This window comes from Colletes latitarsis, chromosome 14 (assembly GCF_051014445.1).
Source record: "Colletes latitarsis isolate SP2378_abdomen chromosome 14, iyColLati1, whole genome shotgun sequence".
NCBI lineage: Eukaryota > Metazoa > Arthropoda > Insecta > Hymenoptera > Colletidae > Colletes > Colletes latitarsis.
Window position 1 is genome coordinate 17,332,584 of NC_135147.1, and position 20,957 is coordinate 17,353,540.

Here is a 20,957-nt window from a genome sequence, read left to right on the forward strand (position 1 = left end):
CTTTTATGCTCCGAATAATCCTATCTGTCGAAATCGAGCATACAAATTTAAAAATATTGATCTCTATATCTCTTCCACGTCTTTACTTGCAAGAATACAATTTATACCATATTACTTACTTCCTTAAACCTTAAAACTTCCGCGAGTAACATTTTCTCTAATTATTTGAAATAATCAAGATATTTGAGTGGGCAGAGTTCGCGGGACACACTGTATGTATAGCATGGAATCGCAGCGTCGAATCGCAATATGAGAACGGCAACTCTGTCTTATAAATTTCGCGATATTGGCCACGCCGCAAAAGAGTCACGAGCACGCGCGACATAGCAATAATAAGCCCGAATAGAGAATTAAAATTTTCGGCCGATAAAAAATGGCACCGGTATCCAGGCTACACCGCGCAATTCCACAGCCCCCGTGTTCGTTGCAGCATAATTTATACTCTCGCGGAATATTCCGCAGTTTACGAGCGCAATCTTTATACGAGGCAAGCTCCCATTTGAATTTTTCAATTTGAAACACAGATTTTCGGTATTCCACCTTTTTTCCCCCCTGTTCCGCGACGCTCAATGAGGTACCCTTTGATCAATGGGGTTCCGAAACAGGGTGAGGTCTGACTAACGTTAAGCATGCGACCTACGATGCTCTTTTTCGACGAATAAAAGCGCGCGTTGACAATCAAGAAATTTTCGTTGCGTGAAAATCGGAAAGTATACCCCAGTTTCGTGTTTATTTTCGTGGAAAACGAGAACAGGACGTGCTCGTGTCGTCGTTCGGATACAGTAAAACTGCTATTCAGAGACGCGAAATAAAAACGCAAGTTAGAGGGCCAAAGCCTCTATTAGCGATTAGTCAAAGAATGTTCGCTATGAAAATTCGAATTGTAATTAAAATTATAAAAATATTATTATTGTTAAACCATTTCGATATAGTCCACCGAAATTTTCCTGGGAAGGAAAGAACATTTTTCCGTTTCGTTGCTTAAAACGCGCACATAGCGATGCTTGTGTCACGAGAAAAGGACTTCACGACGTAGGACACGCGTAAACCTCGAAAATCTAAAAAATGAATTCACAGAGCTGAAGCGAAACACGCGGTTGCATGGTCATACCTTTTGCACAAGGAGGTCTGTTTTTCTCCTTTTTTTTCACGGTTGAAAGTATTGCGTGTAGCAATGGAGGGCACATGAATCTTTTCGTACTCCAGAGACACAGGAGAATACATCTTACGGACGTTCCAATATTATTAATTCAATATAATGGACGTTAATCTCCCGTTTAAAATCTAAAGAGACGCAAGAAGAGGGTCCCACGTACAGAATGTCCACTGAAACTGGAACAGCCTCGTAAAAACGGTGTGAGAAGTGTAAAAAAGTTGTCGAACCAACTTCTATCGTTTTAAGTACACGTTTTTCTAAATTAAAATTCATACTTTTTCAAATCTTTGTCCAGAAAACTGTTAATTTCATTTCTCTGTTAGTTTTTGGCGCAATAAATGCCAAATTACACGTTCCATGCTAATAAAAAATGTCAACATATCGCCACTTCTCAAACTTTGTTCAAAAATATAACACCAACAGAATATTCGGTACTTGGGCAATGTCGAAGAATCAAATATGCCGGATAATTGGTCTATACCTACATATGAAGTGATAAAAACGAGGAATATAATCACAGACCAGGTATACGAGTAGACCTTACATTTTTTCGGTCCATTTTTTTGGGGCTCTAGAGCCCCATTACCATGTTCGTGTCACTCGCAACATTACCAACAGGTTACAAAAATTAACTCAAGCAAAAATGAGACAAAAAATGAAATTACAAAAACATTTCTGGCCACACATTATATTTTCGGTAAATAATTTTTTTCTCAGAAATGTGTAGGATTTCAGGGATGTATGTATTCACCAAAAATGATTGTAGTTAACCCCTGCAACTAAAAATAATTTTTCCCGAATTATTTGAAACTTTTCATTTTCGTCGAAAAATTTAGGCACCTACCCTCCATCGATTTTTCTTAAAAATTTGTTTTTGATTTTTAAGAAACACAACCATGAATAATGTAAAATTATATAAAATTCCTACGCTTTATTCGTCAACTGTTTAGTATCGACGTCACTGCTATATGTTGCGTCTGTGACTTCTTTGTTTGTGTGAAATATAATCCGTAACATTTACCGAAGAATCCGGGTAAATATGCCGATTATTCGGGCATTCCTATATATAGATGAATATATAGGATATAGATAGTATATACTGTATATAAATGTCACCATACCAAATGTCAAAAGTTGGAAAATCAATTAACCTCGTTTGAGAAACAAAGTAAAATAGTGGCCAATGTACTCGTATAAATACAAATATGTAAATATAATATACACTTCTACGAAGCATGATTGCAATTAGTTTGTTTTATAAAACCATTTAACGTAGCAACAATTTTATTTAAAACGTGAACAACGTGTCAGTAATCTTCGACAAAACAAAAAAAGGATATTTCGATGTTATTCGTCTAAAAGGAAATTTTTGTTGTGAGGTCATAAATTCATATTTTAAATTTAATCGTTTAACACTAGAGTAGCTTGTGTAACTCCCGGAAAAGTCAAACTTCAGAAAAATAATAACGATACTGAGATGAAAAATATTTGAAACGAAGAAATGCAATTACACTGATAGGACCGTTATTTCCGTAATTACGTTAGAGAGTGACGCTCGCGGAATCGTATCTGTTAACCAACCTATCCCAAATCCGGACAGGGAAAGTCGCGATGGTGCAGAAGGTTACGGTTCGGTTGAAATTACAGGATAAATAAAGCCGGTGTTAATAAAGTCTTATCGGCATGCAACCATGCGTGTCGACTTTAAGCCACGGACGCGCTAATCCCCTATGCTAATTTCGGTTGGCCAGGAAAACGACAGCTCTAATGCCACCCTTTCAGACACGCGTATCCATGAGAGGCAACGCAGCCACATACGCGGAAGACGACCATTGTGTATGGCGATTCGCAAAAAACGGATCTGCATTCGAATGCTGCCGCATTAAAACTCGAGCCATTTTGAGGATATACAACTCCTGTCAAAAGTTTCCAATCGCACAACAAAGCGACGCGAAAGTGGCTGAAACCCCTTCCCATCAATGACATTCACAGCCTCCTTACTCGTTCTCCAGCAATTCATTTACTTTAAACTTATATAATTTAATTTCAATAACTGCAGTGTTGGCATGTCAAATGCTTCAAATTTCTTTGGAACAGAGCTTAGCAATTTCTTTCCTCTAGGATTGTTTTAAATTTTATGTTATTGTTGTTATTTTGTATTATAATGACTTCAGTGTTGGCATGTCAAATGCTTCAAATTTCTTTGGAACAGAGCCTAGCAATTTTCTTCCACTAGGATAGTTTTAAATTTTATGTTATTGTTGTTGTTTTTAGTCTTTATTGTTATTTCTATGTTTTTGATTCTTCTGGATAATTCACAATGATATGGGAGAATGAAACCTTATCCTTCATAAGCGTACACATAATGCATAGTTCATGTATTTTTATCAAAGACTGTAACGATGTACTATACATTCCTCCTTGCTTCGAAGTACATATTAATCCAGACTTATCGTAAATATTAAATCAATGTATTTGTACGAGTACTTGTTCGTCAAAGGGAATTAGACGTATTGTTAGTCCATACTAGCATGTCTTTATTAAAACCAGAGCTTTCGGTCCACTTTAATAGAGTTAAATAGTATTTTTATATATGTCGAAGTATATAAAGCAGCTTTGATCAAGTAAAATTAAATTTTAGTACAAAGTTATGTTCGTCAAGATACACTTTGCAAATGTTTATTATAATTGCATGTAGTAAACCTGTGTTCCTTTTGTGAAGAATGAATGCACTAATTATACAAAATCATTTGCGGATGATTCTCTATTCTATTACAGCAACAATGGATCGTAAGTTGCTTTGTACCGCAGAATAAGGAAGATTGGTTCAATGATATAAGTACATATTATATTATAGGAGAGGGAAAGATCAGTCCAGAAAGAAATTGCGTTTCAGACGTTTCAATCTTCGTAACTTCTGCAACCAACGTAAAGTAAAAATTATTAAATACTAAAAATATCAAATATTCTACTTACTCGTGATACCATATTCCTCTTAACGCCATATTGATCTTTCTCTTTATAAACACAAGCACTTTGATTGGAAAGCTATTTAAGAATTGTATTATTTTTACAATTGTGAAAATTATTTATAAGTCAAAAGACTCAATTACTGACACCTGAATGATTAACTCTGACAATATTGCGTTATTTATTTGTCAAAAACATAGATTTTTCTTCTCACCTGTTATTATTTAATATCTCTAATTTAAGAAAAAAAACACTGGGACTTTCAAATCCATATGTTTATTTATGCATTTAGTAATTCAAAATGAATGTTTTGGGAGCTATTACTGTCACTCCAAAATTATATTTAACCGTATTATTGACAACCCAATTACTATCAATTAAAATAGTATTTTAAGTAAAATACATATAAATATTTAAAATATATTCAAATTAATTGTGAAATAATTGAGTAATGCACAACACAATGCAATACGTGTATTCAATAATATTTATTACAAACATTTTGGTATGTTAGTCTAATACATGTATAAAATATATTATCGAATAAATTTCGCCTCAAAGTCTATAATTGTAAGTATAACTGATATAATCTTACGATTATTTCTAAAAATTTATACTTCTACTATACGCATACCATATCGTCTACATTGTCGTTTTTATTCAAATCAAATTAATTTGCAAAGACAAATTCGTATAAAATTAGCTCATAACTAGTGTTTCCCTTTTTGAAAAATGGAGTAGAAACTTGTAGATAGTCTACCTTGTCCTATAAATTATTGTAAAATTCATAGAATATTAAAGATAATAATTTCACAAGTTAAATGACTTGAACATAAAACACTTCCTCCACCTTCTATACCTATTGAGCTTATCACCTACAAACTACAGTTTATTTAAAAAAATTTTTAACGTTTTGGCAGGAAGAACACTCAATAGCAGAGCTAATCTTATGGCATTCATATCATGAATTCTAAACGAAACTGATCTTTACGACACAAATGTACTCGTATCGATCGACGGAATTATATTATTATTACTACTATAACGTTTTTATTACTCAAATTATAAAAAGTCTACGTATCGTAACAAAAGTGATCGTAACAAAGGCTGCCTTAAAAACCTGACATCAATATCGAAGAGAATGGCACTTATTTCCATAATAATCTTCATTCCGGCCAGACTTACGTTCGCTTAAGATAGAAATTCGAAATTGGTGGAAACTTATTCGGCGACCTAATGCTTCCAGCAATCGTAAAAAAAGAAAATCGTGCCTGAAATCCGCGGAGATAAAAATGAAAATCCACCGCGAGAACGTGGAACGCTAACGTTGATCTACGATCTGCCAGATTTTAACGAAATCACGGTCGCGACTGCGGTTTCGCGATACAACGCCCCCGTTGTCGATATTACACGCAACAAAATGTAATACGTTCCTATCCATTGGAGGAGAAGGACGAAAAACAATGAAAAAAAGAGTCTGACTAAAAGCATTCCTGCGAACAAAACACGAGCTGACTCGTATATACGAATTTTATTCTTCTATCGGGCGGTATGTCTCGTATCGAAACGGTGTTTCCTTGGTTCCTGATGAATATCTTTTAGGTGTGTACCGTCCGCACGATGTATCACACGACGCGTCGCTGTATCCACCGCTGGGATCGCTCGATTCTGACTTTGTCCACTGAATTATTACCACGCGAACACGCGTCCTGGCTTTCGAGGGCGGAAGAGCTAATGAAGAGTCGACCACAAAAACTGGAATCTATAATTTTAACGGCGGCTGGCGGCTTTAGACGTTGCTATTCTTCTCGAAACGACCTGTCGACAAAAGGTTCTTATACGAATAAAATTAATCCGCGTAACTTTCGAGCAAGTTTTAATAACAAATGTATGGGGATTGGGCGTGTGCCGGATCGACCCGATAAAATTAAACTTGGCAATCAACACGCTCGCGATATCGAAACGATTGCAAAACAATAATGAGGTTAAAGTCGGTGAATTTTCGAGTGAAATTCATTAAATCAACCGCTGGATTATTATTGCCACGCGATTATGATGGGCCGTTCCTTTGTTGAACCGCGCGAAGATAGGGATGCGTGAAATTTCGATCGAACGAAACTAACGAAGCAATTTATTTGAGACTAACGAATTAATTTCTGCATCGAAAACAAATTAATTCTGTCGGCGTAACGCCTACTTTTTGTGGAAATAATTTCACGATAATATGAAAGTGATATTAGAATAATTGTTTAATTATGTACGAGTAGGCATACATTTTTTATTTTATTGATTACTTGCAAAAAGAGCAAATAGAAAATTTATTCTTTATATTGTCGTTCTGTACAGGTATTCTATATATGATTTGAATTTTATAGAATTTCAATTATTAAATAATTATTTATTTAATAAATGAAAAATAAATTTATTAAATTATTTAAAATTAATTCAAAATATTTTGTTGTACAAAAAAAAATTATTAAATAATAAAATAAAAATTATTCGATTTTCAATTGTACACTTACGAACGAAAGTTAAGAGACTTTAAACTTACACGAGTTATTGTAATTTTTTTTATTTGATATATATAAAATGTATGTACTAAAATATTTCACTGTTTTGGTAAATAGAACGATCGTTATCTTGGAGCAATTTTAATATTCGGAGGCGGTAATATCATGGTCAGAGTATTTTCCTTGAATTGAAATTATACCTCTCGTTCGAATTGAATAAACCATGGACTGGCAGGGTTATAAAGACATTTTGAAATCCCACATGCTGCCATTTGCCACGAAGGAAATGATTATTCCAGAATGATAATAACGCGAAGCATTCGACCAATTGAGTTCGAAAATTATTATACAGAGAGAAAATTAATGCTCTAAAGTTGGCATGTGCAGTCTAGTCTCCTGATGCAAATCTCACAGAGCATCTATGAAATACCAGGTTAGTCGATTCAATGTTATTTGAATGCACTATTATTAAAGCAAAGAGCTTCTACGATCTGAATTGTTTTATTTCTATTATAAACAAATTCTACTTGAATTAATTACACGCACAATAATGTAAATAATTCAACAATGTTTTTTTTTTTATTTGTATTTCGTTAGTCTAAAAGAAACGTTATTTCTACATGCTCTTTGACATTCATATTTTTCGGGTGTATATATTTTATTTACGATTCCTGACCAGACAAAATATTTGGCACTCACTTTGATAAATACAACTGGTTCCATTCAACTGTTTATAAACAGAGTTGGGTATTTTTTACGTACCACTTTGCTGAATATTTTGAAAACATTATCTCCGGATTTTAATCCATTGCAGAACGGTCTGCAAACAATATCGAAATAGTCTGCCAAAGAATTTAACAAGGTTTCTAACAAGTACATTCTAGACGTGTTAGAAAGATAAAAAGATCGATGATAAGACAGGCTGACATTGAGATGCAAGATAATTATTTTGAACATCTTTTATATTTCTTTTTTTTGTTATTATGTCGGTCGATTGAAATTTCTTATGTAGCTTAGTCGACCATTTTGTCTCTCCTTCTCCTCTATACTAAACTGATCGAAACCTAGTTGCGATACAGTTCTTGAATTTTTCTTACAAAGTTCATTTATCGTATTTATGAATGATGTCTTTATTATAAGTATGCAGACAGTTAGAGTTAATATTTTTATACTATCCAAATCCTACAAAATGGTTTAAGACAGTGGAAACGTAGCTATTGATTTCTGTGTTATTTAATGCTGACAGCTTGCATATAGCTTGAAACAGAATGAGTTGGAAAGATTTTCATTCGATAGTCTCACCGATTCTACTAAAGATTTCCTCTTACGAGCAACAAATTGCATGTTCCTCTAATTATAAGCACTATACTCCCGGAACGACCGCGGCACTATACACGGTACACGTATCGTCATAATTATAGCATAAACTTCCCGAAGTATATCAAGATTTCTATTTTACAATCCGTTAGTCCGACGATGTGGTGAAAACATACTCGTATTAACGTACCGGTTACTTGCAAATCGACCAGATATTAAGAGCTTTGCTCACCTTCGTCCTCGTGGCTCGTCGAAACATTACTCTGTCTTTTTTCTGAGATACGATTTCTTGTAATAGTCGCAAAACATGTAGAACATTGTAAGAATCTGAGACATGTAAATGTAAGCCACTGGTTTTCGATTTGGTTCGCAGGAGGGTAACAGAGCTTGAAACGTATGACACACCATAATCACAAATTGGATCTGCAAACAGAGAAAAAATATTTTCATAGTTTATTTTATATGTTTTGCATAGTATAAATGTACAGCTTGCTTCTTAGTGCTTATGGTTACGTTTACTGTACATTTTTAAATGTTTAAATTTAACCTATAATTGAATACTTCAATTGTTTACATTTTAATTGTACTCGTTCTCTATTTTTTTCTAACACTTCGTAAGTTTCAAAATTGTTCATGAATATAAACGTTTATCAAAATGAGAAAAATCACTGTCGTTCGTAAAAATAAAAGCAAGACTCTTACAGTAATTATTGTAAAAATTAAAACTATTTTGTTACGACGTCAAGATTATTATATTTAAAGATTTTGAATTTTTTTTCAATGTATACTATTTTCAATTTATATTATTAATAGCTAAAATTTTCGTTTGAAATAAAACTATATACAAATATTCAGTCTTCTAATATGTTTCGTTCTCAAGACATAAGCAATTTATGATTCGGAACAAATAAATATTCTAATACAAAGTGAAGTTGAATAAAGTATGTAATTATTGATTCTTCCGCAAAAACTGTACGCCGAATAAACGTAGTATTTTTAATTTTTTAAACATCACTGTTTATATCTTGGTTATCCCCCTTTCATAAATAAAGATCCCTTTAACCACAATTTTCTCATACATGCGCAGGTAACTAAAAAAAAACTGTGAACACATTGCGTTGTAGTCTAATAATTCTCGTAGCTCTGTACCAACTGGAAACGTAGAACCACTGATCATTTGTCTATGGTCGCCAATACGCCAAGGGATTAGAACCGTATTATCCATTCGCAAGAAAGATAAGAAAGAAAAGTGTCTGCTTCAAGAGAGAAACCGTGAATATAGAGCATCGTTGTTCGCGTACAACAGGCTCATTAAGTTCTCTTTCTCTCTCTCCACGCTGTACACGTAAAATAACACTTTACCCTGTCGCAGTCCTCTTCATTCCCCCCCGTTCTGCTTCGTATAGTGTAAACGCTTTGCTTGAAATTAAACGACCACGTTACCCAATAAATCGTTCCGTCGATATCTCGCCAGAAATAAAAGTTCTCCGTTGGCGGATTATTTAATTAAAAACCGTGCCGACGCCACTCTCCCCGTCCTCCGGCGCCGCGCTTTCGTCGGCCGCCATTTCATCCCGCTGTTGTTCCTCTCGGGGCTCGAACCCAAATCGAATCGCTGTTCGCAACTACACGTGTAATTCTGCATCCGGCACTTACGACCTTTTCAGCTCTCGTGAAAACCTGGTTATCGAGTTAGGAAGGACGATCGTCGAATATGGCCCGATATTCGCATTCCGTGCCAAGTGCAACACACGCTTACCTGGCCGTGTGTTTCGTATTCATTGGAAGAACGTATTGCGCCTTTCGACAGCCATTCGATAACTAAAGGTACGACCGCATTCCGCGCTCTGTTCCCTTTTCATTCGTTTCGAGTATTTAAAAATAATTCTACTAGAAAATATAAATTTAATTATATTCGTAACTGTGCAACTTTTAGACGAGTTCTTCTTACTAAGAAACATCTGAAGAATCAGAAATTTATGAAACTTTGGGGATGTGTACAGCATGTTTCGTTTTGCGCCTTTCGACAGCCATTCGATAACTAAACATACGCATTCCACGTTCTCTTTCCTTTTTATTCGTTTCGAGTATTTAAAAATAATTCTTCTAGAAGATATATATTAAATTAAATTCGTAATCAAATTGATTTTCGATAAAAAAATTATGATCACTGTTATATTGTTATTTAAAAATAATTTTATTTCATTTGAAACTAGATATTTTTAACTTCATAGTATTGTTACACTATTGTAACGACCTGATACACTATAACCTTCCAATTAAAAATATAACAGTGACCTTAATTTTCTATGGGAATTATTCTCAATTTGTTTTTAAGTTTAAGCAACTGTAACTTCTTGTTGGTTAAATACTGATTAACCTCAATAGGGTTATATTTTTCAAATAATATTGTGTGTTTTGAGAACTAAATCCATTCCTGAAATTGATTCCATGTATTGTAGAACACATTGTATGTAGATATACAAGAGAACTCTCATAAAATATCTATTTGATTGATCTAATAGGTTTTTTTAGTCTTTGCATCTGGTTTATTGGTTGTAATATTTTTAAGTGCACGATAAAGTTTGCTAGATCGTACCGTTTCATATTTGATTGTGGATATCCATAGACCATGATGGATGACTTCGTTAGTGACATATCGCAAAAAACTTTGCAAATACGCCTAGAGTGTTTTAATCAGAATCGTGCATCTCAATTTTTCAATAGACTCAATCGTTTTCTAATATTCCTATTGAAATAACTTTATAAAGAAGTAATTTGTTTGTAAGTCTTAATATTTAAATATTTCCTATTAAACGAGACATTTTCCTTTCGTTTGAGCTATTTACATTTGATTTTAATATAATTCTTGCCATGTTAGCTTTCTAAATAACAATTTACTTAAATACCTTACTGTTACTTATTCAGAAATTCTAGTGTTCTTCAATATATATGTATTTAGAAAATCTTTTTTTAAAATAAAATTTATATAATTTCAATGGAACGCTTAAGAGTTTCAAAAGACGATTATTATCATTAATATTATTCAACATTTTCACCACGCATGTGCGGAAACCCAGGTACCTGAATATATAACAAATTCACGTAAATACAGATTATGTAAATACATAAAAAACGAGGCTCAATGCTCTTAAAAATACTGTTGTTAAAACCTAACTTTTATCTTGTAGCGTTACATTTGAAATATTCAAGACTAGTGAAAAATAACTAGTTAGATATTTCCAAAATAATCTTGCATGATCGTTACTAATATATGTACAATTTGAACTAGATAAATGCAACACTGATGGTTGTACGAGACTATATAATGACCCCATGATACCCTGAAGCCTTCATTAAAAATATTTTTTGATATCGCGAATAATGTAAAAATCGAATAAAATAAATTTCCTTCCATTTTATTATGTTTATTAAAGTAACTCTTACTTTCAAAATTTATTTGCAATGCACACTGCATTTTTAATGCGTAGTTTAACTGGGCAAAGAGCGATTCCTCGTAGAAATATAAGTAGAAAATGTAGAATAAAATTCTGCCATATAAATATTTCGTTTTTAAGACAATTGTATTTAAAAATTTATCGGATACTCGTGCGTTTGAATACGATTTCGCTGGCACGTCTGTCCATTACTCACTGTTTCTACTTGCGCTGATGTCAGAGTCGAACTCTGCACGCGTACCTAATAAATTTTCAAACACGATTTTCTTGGTAACGAAGCTTCGTATGAAAAAATTTTATTCTCTCTTTACGTTTCATTTTTACATAAAGAATCGCCCTCTGTCCGATTTTATCCCGAATAACGGTACGCCCTGTGTATTATGTTATATAATAAAAAGAAAAAACGATCAATTTTGGGAGGAACTGGAAGAAACATTCTTCAATCTTATTGTCAATCTTAGAATACAATTATACTAGGTAAAAAACTTTCCATAATCTAGGAAAATTTTATAAACGATTTTATTATTAATATGTACTATACTTGCAAGAATTTTTATGCGTATTACTATGAAAAAGTTACCAATTATTTTATGTTATTAATATTACAAGTCAAAGAACAAAAATGTATGTTTATATATAAAATTATGATTTGAAAAATGTCGTTAGAATTTGAACGAAGCTTGTAGTATAAATATAAAAATAAAAGAATATGGTTGACTTCGATAAGTACGAGGTAAAAGTACATTATTTTACCACCTCGAAAAGAGTATATTTTCTCTCAGGAAAGTATGATTGGTAACCCTAGTCGCTACGCTGTGTATAGAAGCTTTTTTAACATCAATTTATTACTGTTTTATGTAACGTTTATTATGAAATTTCCACAGACTACAATCTGATAAAAAAAATAACATTTCCAAGCACGGTAGGAAATAATAGTAATTTTAACAATAAATTCGATTCGATTGTACGGAAATTTGTTTACCAGTATACATCATTCTCGTTCTCGCAAACTGGATGAATTTTCAGCGCGAAATATTAAAATCGATATGCGAAATAACAAGTTGAATAAAATTTTGTAAGAATTGAGGAAGGTTACACGCATTTTATAATTGTTGCCTTTAGCACATTAATGTTAATATTAATGTTATTGGCCTCTCTAGGTAGATTGCAAGAACTCGACATTCCAAGTATAAAATGAAATAAATCGATTTTTTTAAACTAGATTTATTTGTGGTATTTCGTTATTCTAAAAAAGCGTTGGTTCTGCATCCCCTTTGGCATTTATATTTTACGACTGTATGCATTTCATCTGCAATTCTTGGCACGCCAGTAGAAGCATAAAGAACAATTGCATTGTAGCTGTAACAGTTGGTTACGTGAAACGTATTGAATTTTGCATCGTTGTTTGAACCTGTCGATCTTTTCCAATGATTTTGTATGCAATTAATTAATTCGTTATCGCAGTGATACGAACGACAAAAATGAAAATAAATATGAAAGCTGCAGTTTCTAGAATATATCGATAACGATTACCATTTTGAATGATTTATATAAGTATTCAGATATTGTATTATATTTTATTAAACAGTAGAATATATAGAAATAAAAGATAATCGTTAAAATCTGGGGTTAAATAGAATTTCGAGACACGTTCTTCTAACAAATTTCAATAATCGATAAGTTACGCCTCAGTTTTAAAGTTTCTTATGTTATGAGAACTACTAGACGCGTTATAGTAATCAATGTTTGTACTAAATCAAATAACACATACAGTACTATGGTTTTAAGGTGCAAATTATTAAAGAAGACTAATAATTATTATGTATGTTTCCGCTAAAAATTCTGTTCTCTAACTAACGATACGAAAGAAAATTGATATAAAGAAAAGAAAAAAAGAGGACTCAAATGAAATTAGACTTCGTGAATTGTTACGTGGAACGCAAATTATAAAAAATTGGTTTCTTACAAAGCGTGCAATATTCTTAGTTTTAAATTTCGGAGACATACACTTTTCCACGTCTGCGTTTTTTTAATGTTGATTGTGTGGACGAGTAGGAGTGAATGAAACTCTTGGAGTAAAACTGTGGTAACATCGTATGTTGACACGAGTGAGAATTCTTTTTTCTTCCTTTCATCGGTTCGATCTTTCTTCTCGCTGCACATTGGACAAAAGAGAAAAGAATTCTCACTCGTGTTAACACGTGACGTTACCACAATTTTAAGTGTCTCTCTCACTCCTGCTCACCTACAGAATCGATTTCAAAAAAACACTTGCACTGAAATTTGAAACTAAGAATATGGTGCACTTTGTAAGAAACCAATATTTTTATAATTTGCATTCGTCGTAACAATTCACTATGTCTAGTTTCATTTGAGTCCTTCTTTCATTCGTTTCCATCAATTTTACACTAACATTTTTACGTTTTGAATTAAATTTTAAGCTAAACTTCTCTTTGCTTGTGACAGCTCAATAAAAATTTCTTCCCTAATTGGTTTGAAACATTTGAAACAATGATTCTAAAACATCAAGAAATATTCGACACGTACTTGTATTCAGGTGAAACCACCCCTTAAAGTTTACAAAAAGAGATACAATAATTTCTATTTTATTATATATTCACATGAATTTAATTTATGTCATAACTATGTGAATTATGTTATTGTCCATCACCCTTATCAGGTGACTAACTATTCTTAATCATTTAAATATGTATAAAAAATGCAAGAAACGTATAAAAGAATTCGCAACCCTGATAAGAATGACTATTGACAAAAAATCATTGATACAGTAAGTTATGACGTAAATTAAATTTATATCAATTTTTACTCAACACAATATTATAATATTTTTTAAACTAACAACGTAATAGGAACATTTGTACCTCTCTTTATAAAATTTCAAAGGTAATTTCATCCCCTAAATAAAAAAACAGGACAAAACAAAAGATAGTGTAATCGAGCATGTCCTAGTTATCAAACACTTAGAATAGTGTTTTTTAATGTTAAAAAACCATGCTCTAAAAGAGTGACTTTCTTACTTATTCCTAAAACTAAGGTTGTAAGATTATACGACTTTCAACACCGTTTACTCTTTAATTTTATTAGTGTCTTGGACTGAAGTGTAAGAAATATATGGTTATTATGAATTTTTTTATTTAATTTGACAGTTATTCTGGCAACTAGTACTTTCTAACTAAAATAATTTTTTTTTAAATAGCTACTTATTTGTTCCATTTACTTCAACTAATTGAAAGAATAGATACTGTAAAAATGAATGTACAAAAACGATTGAGACACTAAATTTTATTGTTTCATGCGCAACCAAAGACACCTAAAAACATCTTGTGACTTATAACCATCCCCATTCCCCTTTATTCGTTCAATGGCGGCGTTTCAGGATGACTCTTGGAATAGCTTACTTTCAAATATACTTTTACTTTTTGATATTGTACAATTTTTTCATATTATTTCGTTAGTTTGAAGCTAACTCAAACTAGAATCAAAACGTTTCGAATTAAATTTAAATAAGCTAAACTTCTCTTTGCTTGTGACGAGATTGAATAGAAAGTGTTTTAAAAACATCTTGTGACAAAACTTATAACCGTCCTTATTCCCTTTTGGTTTTACTTTTACCATGAGAACGTATCATCGTGCGTGTTCCGTTCATCGTTATCCGTTCAATGGCGGCGTTTCTACGAAAATGTCGTTCGTTGCTCGTTGTTTTCCATTCTGGCCACTGTTCGCTTAGATTAATTTACTTTGCACAGGGTTCGCGGCGGGGCGGTCAAACGTCAATAGCAATTCTGCTTTTGAAAAATTCGCCGCGCGACGAAATGTAATTTTACGATTACGCGATACGCGGCGTGTACGGTGAAATGAGCGAATAACGCTCCCAGCACGGCAATTCAGTCAGCGCAACGAGCGGCACGAGAATATATATGCATTGCGGGCTGTATGCAACGTACCAGATAGTGAAGTCAGATAGAAAATGGAAACGTACCATTTGTAATCCCGTAATGTATTGTTTCCAAGGTGCGATCCTCTTTTGCATTTCTGGGCCCAAGCAGGCAAGGAGATAATAGGTGTACATAATCACGTGCACTATGCAGTTTAGCATAATCGCGAACGTCCACATGCCGCCTGGAAATAATACAATTCATCGTTTGAAGGGATTCCTGGAAATTCGATGGGAATAAAAGTTTGATCGTCGCGCGATAGATCGTGAAAAGGAATGTACTCTTTGGAAAAACTTCAATTTGTGTTTTTTTTTATCTTTAGCGAAGTGTGTCGTTTGCATCGAGTGATAATTTTTTTCAAATATGATATATCGTTTCGATAATCTGATCCAGAAATAATTTAATTTAAGACGCGACTCGTTTATACAGAAACGTAAATGAAAGAATGTGTTTCCTTACTAATAATAATTGTAATAATTTTTTTAAAATTAAATTCCTTATTAGATTTGATAAAATTTAATTTTTGTCCACACTTATGACATGGATACTGTCAATAATCTGATCCAGAAATAATTTAATTTAAAACGCATCTCGTTTATACAAAAACGTAAATGGAAAAATATGTTTCCTTACTAACTATTTGAATAATTGTAATAATTTTTTAAAATTTAAATAATTCCTTATTAGCTTTGATAAAATTTAATTTTCGTCCACACTTATGATATGGATACTGTGTTCTATGGTGAAATTTATTTTGGAATATTTGATCAGGATACTATTGGGTATTTGGACCGTAGAATATGTAAAATGACGTGCATACTAAACACACAGTATCTGTGTCCTTGCTAGTATGCCTGAAGAGGTAAATGTACAAATGAACGAGATTAAGCATGAAACAAGCTAACTAAAATTCGAAACGATTTACCTGGAACAAATTTACACGCTATCCACGAAAGTAAAACGGTCGACGTGTGGTGATAAACGTGAAGGAAGGATGCTTGATTGTATTTCTTTCTCAGAATGAAAATGACGGTGTCGCTCAGCTCGAAGACTTTCAGTATTAGGAGCCTCCATATCCATCGAGCCATCTATTAAATACAAGATAACTCTTACACTAGAGACTCTCTTATACTAATCAGATTTGCGTTTTCAAAAAGTCCTCTCTACTTACGCGAAGAGATTCAGGATCGTACGAAACTGTGTGAGACTCGCATCCTAAGGACAATCTCGTAGTAAACCCTGAAGTAAGCAGCTGAGAATTTGAAAAAACATTAAATATTTTAAGTGATAGAAGATCAATAGACGATAGCAATAAAATTTTGTAACGAAATAGTGTAAAATAGAGCAGTATTTTCCAAACTTTTTTCAGCACGAAACAGCTTTCTTTTGTGGCTATTTGGTTTTTAAAATGGAAAACGTATAATTCAATGAATTTTATGTTTGAAAATAGTGTTGGAATATAAAGTCACCTGTACAATTTATAATATTATTTTAAAGTTAAAGGTGTATTCTGTATAAGAAAAATTATACACCTATGTACCAAAGAGACACAAATTATCATTTTTAAATGAAAAGAATTAATTACACTATATTGTTAGTTCTTAATACAAATTGATTAATTGAAATACTGTTATTTCAAATTTGTCACTTTTTGTCGGTTTTCGATTAGAGCAATGTTTCAGATACTTTTCGTTATTCGTTATAATTGAAAGTTTGAATTTAAATTTGAAGTTAAATTTTTTATTCATCTTAAACAAATTGATATTCCAAATATGCTGCAGTTCCTCTATACTGTAACCTTTTTTGTAATATATAATGAAGTGAAAAAAAATATTACAGTCAGTAATAATTTACTTGATTTTTCTTATCTAGAATATTTCCAAATTTTAATTAATAAAACCTGTTCTATTTTACGTTATTATGATTTTTCACTAAAAAAAAATATTTGTATAAACTCATGATACTGTTATTTGTTGTTTTACACTCGATACTGTAGAAATATTTCATTATTGGTGGATGCCAGTGTTTTTTTACAAGGCCTGTCGAAATTTTAAGATATTAGATTAAACTTCGATTAAACATCAATTTTGAAAACATAATAAATCGGCAGTAAGTGGGCTAAGTATTCCTTTAATTACTAATGTATCGTTCGTTTTCCATATTTGTGTGTAGTTCTGTTAGAATCACAATCTAATTGCATCGAATAGTTAAACTATGCTACAAAATATTGAACTCACCCCATGGAATACCGCAGCGCTTGCAATTGCCATAAAGATGTTGTAAAAAATCATTATTCTATTCAGGCTGTACGGTTTTCGGTTTTTCATATAAAGTGGACCAAGGCGAAGAACGAACACCAGATAAAGGGATGTAATTCCTAACAATGGAACTGGGCTGCCCATTAAGAACCAGTCCGCTACTCTAGGATCTATAAAAGAAGATAGTTTCAAGTAAACAATGATTTAAAAAAATATTATTTTACAAATAATAAGTAAAGGATGTCTTTGAAGGATGTCTGACTGCGTCCTCACAATATGGCGTCCAGTGACTAGATAGGTTTTTATGGCAGTTTCTGATAAATAATTTGACAATATAGCTCTATGAACATAGTTTAATTGGTTCCAGGTTTCGATCATGTTCAGTAAAAATGAACTGAATAATTATAAAAAAAGTAAAAATAAATACAATTATAGCATAATACGAACGATGAATATTAAGTTACATATAAATATGTAAAATTTTGAACTTTACCAATGTATCAAATTTTTATAAATATTGTACAAAATTGATAAAGAGAATTTATCAAAAATGTTTAAATTTTGTGAAAATGTAAAAACTTCTACAATATCTTTAAAAAAAGTTTTTAAATTTATAAATTCATAAGATAAATAAACACCAAGAGACCATTTGTGACTCTTATGGCTAAGTTGCATTATTTAATAATGTTTTTCTTGTATCATACAGTTATTTTTATTTGGTCCACAATTATTTAGACCATTATCAATAAAGATATTTCAAATCTGGGATCGAAACCTTTAACATTAATAAAATTAAACTACGCTTATGCAGCTAAATTGTAAAATTATTTATTAGTTATTTGACAAGACTCCCATTTATCATCATTAATTTTTGATAAAGACCACGTCGTGTCGATGAGAGGTTAAATATCCATGACGTCATTAGACATTCAATCGTGTATAAATTGGCAGACGGTGCCTATAAACGTTCTGACCGCGAATGTGTTAAATGTGTTAAACCGATATCTTCAATCATATACAGGGTGCTCTGCACAAATCCAGTCCGAGCCTTAAAACGATACCGAAAAATTTTAATTTTCAAATTAGACAAATACATATCTACATTGAACAGTTGTCAGTTCAGAACTATATTTCTATAAATATCGAAGAATGTTTCCAAATTTCTTAACTACAGAATATGTAGACCTTCTATAAACACTTCATAAAATCCATGAGAATATCAGTATATGTATAACAATTATTACAAAAAAGAATGGAAATTTAACGCAAATATTATAAATTAATTATAGTAATTCCAACAATAAAACTTGTAAAAATTTGTTTTCTAATACCATCTGTTACGTTTTAAAAACGATTAAAAGCTTTGTTAATATTTTTCAAATATTAGATAAGTGTTGAGAAAAGAACTCTAACCCAAACATAGTAATGGAGTACGAAAAACTTAATTTTCAGTGTCTTTTTACATTTAAAAGCAACATTTCAACAAAATAAATTAAATTCAATACTGCAGAAAATAGAAGTAGGATAGACTATTGATAAAACAAATTATAAATACACTTCAGATGCATTGCAGGAAAAATAGATTATTGAAATAAATTTGAAGACTGACCTGCTGCGTCCTCCATGATGTAACGATACGTTTCCAGGAATCCCACGTTCTTCAGGTAGCAAAGATATCGGAGAATTCCGACAATGCAGTGGTCGATAACAGGAAATAATCACGATAAAACATAAAACAAAAAATGAATTAATAATAATGTCTACGAATGTGGATTGGATTTACACTATCAAACGTACGACGACAACACAAAAGAAAGCTGAAGTTAAAATCACGTTTAAGCGTGAAAAGTAATCGATTAAACGAAAACAAAGCTTGGAAAGAATGTGTATTATAATAATCGATAATTTAAGTGATATTAGGTAGATCTTCTGAACGACACGAGAAGGACGAACCATTTAAACGATTGCATCTCTAACGATGCATCGATGCACAGTTAAAATTGTAAAACAGTGCATTGAGTAAAAAATGTACCGTTTAAAAATAATAATTCCCATCTTTAAATACTCGTTTATTAGCACTAAGTTGCTATCAACGTTCGAAAAACCAATAAAATTATTTCTAATCCAAAGCTTGACAGATAATATAAAAATTTTGTAGTATATTTCCAAATAAGAAGTAACTAAATCTAGAGTTTAGGAAAAGATACAAGCGTGAAAAATGACGATAATTAATAAAAACTGAAATACAGCTTCTTCATAAGGTACTAGAATTCGTAACCATAACTTCAATTATGTTTTTACAATGATAGGTTGCTTCGAACCATTTGGAATTTTACGAAGAAACATTTTCGAGCATTCGTCAAAACGTAATACTTCATAAATCCGATACAAATGATTTATGGAAAATATTCTCTTGTTTCGACGAGCACTGGTGATCGATCGAAACTCTATACCTTGTATTTTAAGAATGCATTAAAATAATAAATTGTAGAAACTAGTATGCAATAATAAATTTCTCAATTTTCTAACTTTGTACGAGATCGATCGAAACATTTCTACACCTTGTATTTTAATAATGCATTAAAATAATAAATTGTAGAAACTAGTATGCAATAATAAATTTCTCAATTTTCTAGCTTTGTACGTGATCGATCGAAACTCTACACTTTGTATTTTAATAATGCATTAAAATAATAAATTGTAGAAACTAACACGCGATAATAAATTTCTCAATTTTCTAGAAGCTTTTTATGGAAACATAAGCAATCTACTGTTAACAGGCGCAATGTAATTTTGAAATTTTCTAAACAAGAGTGGTTAATTGGCAGTAAAGCTTTGTATTGTCGACAAGATGGTCGAGGAAATGAAAAAGAAGTACCTGTGACACGTGAATTGGGAGACCTTTCCCATCCTGGCCATCGAGTTTGCAGATATCGACTGACATTCGGGTTAGTGAACGCTTCGAATGGTTACTATCGACGTTAACACCGTCTTTCGCGGCAGCAGCCTACTGTCTAAGTTCATCTGCAGGGCAAGCACCCCTAGCAGTGACTCGGAGACAGGAACGTAACACACAAGCCCGATTCCCTGCAAAGGGTTTCTCGCACACCCTATCTTAATACGATAAAGAAACACGTTCAAGACCTGTACAGTGAAGCATATTATTTGCATATTTACTATCGATTACGTCTGATCGTTACACTTTCCATCGAACCACACCAACAGTTGAAAATCTTTCGAACGAAATTTCAGAAATCCGCCTCCACAATATCTTCCCATCGACAACATGACATTTTTCTACGATGCTTCAGAACGATGGAAAATTCATAAAT

At 32.3% G+C, this 20,957-nt stretch overlaps 1 protein-coding gene across 1 annotated transcript; it reads right to left on the reverse strand.

The window, feature by feature from the left end:
* Window positions 1–4,764: 4,764 nt before the first annotated feature.
* LOC143349823 (very long chain fatty acid elongase 7) lies at window positions 4,765–20,619 on the reverse strand. The gene is made up of 8 exons (XM_076781389.1): window positions 20,504–20,619; window positions 19,235–19,283; window positions 17,605–17,795; window positions 16,539–16,619; window positions 16,293–16,455; window positions 15,412–15,551; window positions 8,186–8,376; window positions 4,765–5,944 (listed from the first exon to the last, which is right to left on the reverse strand). The coding sequence occupies exons 1-7, from the start codon at window positions 20,567–20,569 to the stop codon at window positions 8,212–8,214; spliced, it is 855 nt and encodes a 284-aa protein (XP_076637504.1). The 5' UTR covers window positions 20,570–20,619; the 3' UTR covers window positions 4,765–5,944; window positions 8,186–8,211.
* Window positions 20,620–20,957: the final 338 nt, after the last annotated feature.

Coding starts and splice junctions, on each gene's coding strand:
- LOC143349823 (XM_076781389.1), bottom strand. CDS start 20,569: ATGTCAGTCGATATCTGCAAACTCGATGGCCAGGATGGGAAAGGTCTC. Junction 19,284..20,503: donor TCCCAATTCACGTGTCACAG/GTACTTCTTTTT, acceptor TGCTACCTGAAG/AACGTGGGATTCCTGGAAAC. Junction 16,620..17,604: donor GCGCTGCGGTATTCCATGGG/GTGAGTTCAATA, acceptor TCAAATTCTCAG/CTGCTTACTTCAGGGTTTAC.